The following is a 6241-nucleotide window of genomic DNA, read 5'->3' as shown; positions in this document are numbered from 1 at the left end:
CTTCCATTGCCCACCTCCATCTTAACATGAGCTTTAAGGATATCCCGCTTACGCAAGATTTCCCTAAAGCACCACAACGATCTCCCTTTAAGGATATAAGATTCCACCCAAGCAACCCACAAACTACCAGATTTAACAAGTAGCAACCATAATATCTTCAATGTGCTTGCTATATTCCAAGAAGATCCATCGCGAATATCAAGACCTCCTTCATCAAAAGGAAGACAAACCTCATCCCAGGAAACTTTAGCACCACCTCTTCCCTCCTCCTTACCTCTCCACAGATAAGCCCTCAAGATCTTATCAACGTCTCTGTGGACTTTCATAGGAAGCATGAACACACTAGCCCAATAAACCTGAAGGCTCCTAAGGACTGAGCGAACAAGCTGAAGTCTACCTGCAAAAGATAACACTCTAGCAGACCAAGACCGAATACGACTGGTAATACGCTGAATAAGGGGATCACAATCAGAGCTCCGCAATCTTCCAGAGAGGAGAGGAAGCCCAAGATAACGAACAGGGAGATGACCAATGGAAAAACCCATGTTAGCAGCAAGCCGAGAAGCTTTCGAACTATTAACCCCCACAAGAAAAATTGAGCTTTTAGCAAGATTAGCAAACAGTCCCGAAAGCTCACCAAACCTCTTAATAGTCTCTTTTATGAAACTCATAGAATGATTATCAGCAGTACAAAAGATCATCAGGTCATCTACAAAAGTAAGATGAGTTAATCTGACCTTCTCACAAAACTGGTGGAATTGAAAATTCTGAGGTGGGCTGTTCAACATGCGAGAAAGCACCTCCATGACCATCACAAATAAGAACGGGGATAAAGGGTCACCTTGTCTAAGTCCTTTCCTCCCATGGAAAAAACCTTCCAACGATCCATTAATCATAATGGAGAACATCGGAGAGGTCACACACGCTCGAACCCAACTCACAAATCTTAAAGGCGTACCTATGGCAATCAGCAGGCCAAAGAGGAAATCCCAATTAACAGAATCATAAGCTTTTTGGAGGTCAACCTTCATAGTGCACCGAGGTTTACCTCTGTGCAAATGGTATGCCCCTACAAGCTCCTGACAAAGAAGAATATTGTCAATAATACTCCTCCCAGGGATGAAAGCTGGCTGATTTCCACTAACAAAAGAAGGAAGCCACACACGAAGCCTATCTGCCAATATTCTTGAAATGCACTTATAAATAACGCTGCAACAAGATATAGGGCTGAAATCCTCCAATCGATCAGCAACCATTCCTTTTAGGAATAAGTGTAATAGCAGTCGTATTCACCCCTTGAGGGAAGTAATTGGTCTCAAAGAAGTGTAAGACGACATCACAGAAACCCTCTCCAACCACCGTCCAAGCTCCTTTGAAGAAGCCAACTAAATACCCATCAGGGCCTGGAGCCTTTCCACCATCCATGGAGAACAGAACACGTCTCACTTCCTCCCTGCCAATAGGCGACGCTGGAGGGCCTGGCAACACTCCTCAGTCCATCTAAACTGAACAATCTCCTCAATACTAGTAGAGAGCTCTGTAGCTAATATTCTGAGAACCCAGACTATCTTTGAAATAATTCACTACCACCTGAGTCACCTGATCATGGTTAGTCAACCGATTTCCATCTAGGTCAATAACTGATCTCAAAGCATTGCTGCTCTGCCTTGATCGAACAGATCGATGAAAAAAGGCAGTATTCTGGTTATCTAGCTTCAACCAACTGATTTGCAACTTCTGGCGCATAGCGGCTTCCTCCACTCTAATCGCTTTCCAAAAGTTTACCATGGCTAAGCTCGCGTGATTAGTCGCCTCCTTCGACAGAGAGTTCATCTCCATCTCTCTTTGAGCTCGGTCCATGGTTTCATTGGCAAGACGAACATCCTCACTGATGATTCGGATATGCCTACCAAAATGTCTGCGAAGAATCGACTTGAGATTTCTTAAGTTCCTCACAATATTCATAATTGGAGAAACTCTAGTATCTTTGGTCCAAGTAGAGGACACAACATCCATAAAGGACGCTTCTTCAACCCAATGGTTAAAGAAACGAAAAGAGACCACTTGTTGGCTTCGCTGATTACTGGGATAGACAAGTATGGGAGAATGATCAGAAATACCCCACGGGAGGACGTTAACCCTCATGTTAGGCCATGTACTAAGCCCCTCATCATTCACTAGGATACGATCAAGTCTCTTCATCAAACCCGACCCATGTATCTTACTAGTCCAAGTAAACCAGTTCCCTTGGACCGCGGGTTCAACAAGGTCTGCCTCTCAAATAGCCATGTCAAACTCCTCCATATCCCCCACGTTCGGAGCACCCCCGAAGGCTTCAGAGTGGAGTCTGATGGTGTTAAAATCACCCAAGACCATACCCAGTCCTTTCCAACCAGTAGAGATCTCAGCCATTCGCCTCCATAAAACACGTCTCTCGATATTACTATTAGAGGCATACACACACAGAACCTCTACCTTCTCCCTAGAGATCAAATCTGTTATTACATCGGAAATAAACTGGTCAATAACATCGTTAGTCGTGAACATGAATCTGTTACGTTTCCACATAACCCATATCCTACCTACTCCACTATTATTGTAGTTACTAATGAACCCCCACGAATCACCAAATCTTCTAGATATCGAGACAAAGTTCTCCTCTCGAACTCTAGTCTCCAGGATGCAACAGAAACCCACCGTAGACACGGCTAAGAAGTCGTTCACCGCTCTACACTTTACAGGTCTATAAGGCCCAGCACGTTCCACGTACACTAACTAACTATGAGGTCGTATGGGAGTCGCCTCTCCCATAGGAATTACATCACTTGTAGTACTCAAAAGGCCCATAGAAGAGTCATCTAATCGTAAGGGAGGAGGGGAGCCATCCACTATAGATAAAGGCCATTTATCTCCTTTATCCACCTCCATGAGGTTGTTAAAGGAGTTAGGGATACTCACTTCCGCCCTTTTCCCTCTGTCCCGAATAGAGATCATTCCCCTATTTTTCCTGTCAACTAGGGTAAATTCCTCCTGATTTACCTCCACCTTTTCAGCCAGTTTATGGGTAATAATTTCTCCTTCTTCCATGTGTTGGAAGGATTCCAACACAACATCTCCATACTCCCCACAATCTGGAACCACCTCTTTAGTAGGAACAACCTCTTTAACAGGAACCTCTTTACTTGCAGCTTCCTTTTTACTACCTTCATTGCTTCTTTTCTTAGGGCAGGTGTTCTGCGAGTGTCTAAAAGATCGACATAAGTTACATTTTTTTGGTTTCCACTCATAAGTGACAGTTACAATAAATTCCTCTCCTCTAAGGTTGACTGTTACTTCGGCAAGCATAATACTGTCCACATTCAATTCCACGCATATACGTTGCATAAGAAAGAGGTTTTCCTATTGCACTCGCTACAACAGCCAAACCAGCATCCGTCCATAGCTCCAACGGAATCCTCCCTAACTTTATCCAAACAGGAACTGAATCAAAGACAAAGGATTCAGGAACTATACCTGGAGTCCATTTGCGGAGGACCATAGGTTTGCCTCCAAGGTGCCATGGGCCCGGGATAAGATCCACTTTATCGACTTCAGATGTTTGAATTGAAAGCAGATGAGCCCATTCTCCATCAAAGTAGTTGTTGGCATTTCAATTCTACCCGAAATCTTCTCTATAAGACGATAGATGACTAGATACGGCAATTTTGCATCAATTAATTGGCTGATGAGGGAGTTCTCCCACACTCTAACTCCTTGACTAATAACTTCTTCAAACGGGGTCACCACAATTTTCTCTCCCATGGTAGTCAGAGGTGTATAGGTCATAGAGAAACCTCTTGTTGAGCCAAATAAGGAAGCCCATGAATTTTTGCCTGCACCTCCAGAATTATTAGATTTCTGCACCTCATGCCCACAAAACGGAACAAGCGGCCCACCATTTGAATTAGTACCAAACGGTTATCAACCGACCCAATCTTTGGGGCACTTGCAATAGCATCAAGCCCGGGTCCATATCCTTCGGCCGCTGCAATTTGCCCAACATGCTGAACACTTGAAGCACCAGCAGGTAAGCACTCCTTCGTGTTAGATGGGCGGCCCATCATTCAACGATGGCCCATCAACCAGAGATCCATGACCAATTCCATTCGTAAATGTGTCCACACCATTCAGCTTCAGCCCTTTTACCGGCTCACTGGGCTTCATCAAGTTTTCATTCAAAACAATCGGCCCACACGCCTTTGGGCCAACAATTTTCATGGGACCATCTCCGCTCGGTCCATTTCCTGTATTTCGGTTTTTATATGTTTCACGGTTCACGTAAACCGGTTCGGGTCCACTCATGTATTTCGGTTTTTAAGACCTCAAGATTTTATCAACCTCATGATGCACACTCACAGGCAGCACAAACACGTTAGCCTAGTAAACCTGAAGACTATAGAACACATATTGAACCAGTTGCAATCTACCTACAAATGATAAAACTCTAGCAAATCAAGAATGAATCTGACTAGTAATACGTTGAATAAGAGAGCACAATCAGTAGGTCGTAACCTTCCAAAAAGTAAAGGAAGCCCAAGATAACGAACAGGGAGATGCCTGAGGACAAAACCCAAACTGGTAGTCAAACGATAAACATCATCACTATTAACCCTACAACAAACATAGAAATTTTACTAAGATTAGTAAATAGCCCCGAGAGATCACCAAACTTTCGAATAGTCTCGTTAATATAACTCAGAGAGGAATCATCAGCAGCACAAAAAATTATAAGATCATTAGCAAAGGTCAGATGAGTTAAGCTAACCTTCTCACAATGCCTGTGAAACTGATAGCTCGGACGAGGCCGATTCAACATACGAGAGAGGACCTCCATCACCATGATAAAAAGGAAAGGAGATAAAGGATCACCCTACTGCAAACCTTTCCTCCCATTTAAAAAACCCTTGAAAGAGCCATTAATCATAATGGAGAACATCGAGGACGGTAACACAAGTTCTAAGGCAACTCACAAACCTCTTGGACTTCTAACACATGAAGGCTTCCTCCAATCTAAACGGTCGTCCAAAAGGCCTCAATGGCAAGACCTGCTTGGCGACTCAAAACATCAGACATAGGATTTTGCCCAACCTTTCTCTGAGCTTTATCCATGGACTCTTTAGCAATACGAACCTCCTCACTTAGGCTCTGAATGTGCTTACCAAACTGTCTATGGAGGGTAGGCTTGTGGTTATGTAAATTTCTCACGAAACTCACAATCAGAGGAACTCCTACATGGCGACTCCAAATCGAAGAGACAACATCAATAAACAAAGAATCCTCAACCCAATGGTTGAAGAAACAAAAAGAAACTACCCACTGTCTCTGCTAAAAGTTGGGATAAAATAAGACGGGAGTGATCAGAAATACCCGAAGGCCATGCAGTAATCCAACACCATTAATCAGAATACGATTAAACCGTTTTATCAAACCAGACCCATGAACCTTTCTAGTCCAGGTTAACCAGTTACCCTGTACTGTAGGTTCAACTAAATAAGCCTCGCAAATAGCCATATCGAACTCCTCCATATCCATAGGAATAGAAGACCTATCAAAAGCCTCAAAATGCATTTTGATAGCGTTAAAGTCACCCATTACAAAACCTGACTATGTCCAACCAGAAGAGATATCACCCATATGAAACCACAACAAACATCTTTCAACATTATTATTAGAGGCAAAAATACATATGTTGGGATTTTTTGTCCTAAAACTCGTAGTTTGTTATCATATTCAGTTCAATAAAATCGTTATTAAAAATTTTAAAATTATAATCTTAAATCCAATAAACTAAGTCTTAATGCTATTTTTTAATACATTTGAACTTTATGTCGAGACATAAATGTGGATCAAGTTCGAGTATATAGCCTCAATAGTCTATAATGCCTAATTTACAGAAACTACGGATGTTGAAACTGATCCTAAATTGTTCATGTAGAGACATGAAAGTTGGGGCATCCTATGTAAAGTACTTATATAAAACTGATCCATGAAATAGTCACTTTTACGTTATAACACCGTTTACTGTTTAGAACTGACTATTTCGTTTATTGATGACTTAGGTAGCTTAATCTTAATCCTAAGCTAACTATGAACTCCTGTTCACATGAGATTATCCTTACATTTGCATAGGTGAGGGTATATCATCAACGTTCTCCCAATAAGCCTCTCATTTCAAAGGTAAGATCGGATGAATGGTTGGGAA

The 6241-nt window shown here is 42.3% G+C and overlaps 1 protein-coding gene across 1 annotated transcript; it reads right to left on the bottom strand.

Annotated features, from left to right (window-relative positions):
- Positions 1-1524: 1524 nt before the first annotated feature.
- Positions 1525-2145, bottom strand: LOC116403924. The gene has a single exon (XM_031885870.1). The coding sequence runs from the start codon at positions 2143-2145 to the stop codon at positions 1525-1527; it is 621 nt and encodes a 206-aa protein (XP_031741730.1).
- Positions 2146-6241: the final 4096 nt, after the last annotated feature.

Source organism: Cucumis sativus, chromosome 5 (genome assembly GCF_000004075.3).
Source record: "Cucumis sativus cultivar 9930 chromosome 5, Cucumber_9930_V3, whole genome shotgun sequence".
NCBI classification, from domain to species: Eukaryota; Viridiplantae; Streptophyta; class Magnoliopsida; order Cucurbitales; family Cucurbitaceae; genus Cucumis; species Cucumis sativus.
This window is presented reverse-complemented; position numbering and strand designations above follow the sequence as displayed.

Excerpts from the sequence above, each read along its gene's own strand:
- LOC116403924 (XM_031885870.1), bottom strand. The coding sequence starts at position 2,145 with ATGAGGGTTAACGTCCTCCCGTGGGGTATTTCTGATCATTCTCCCATA.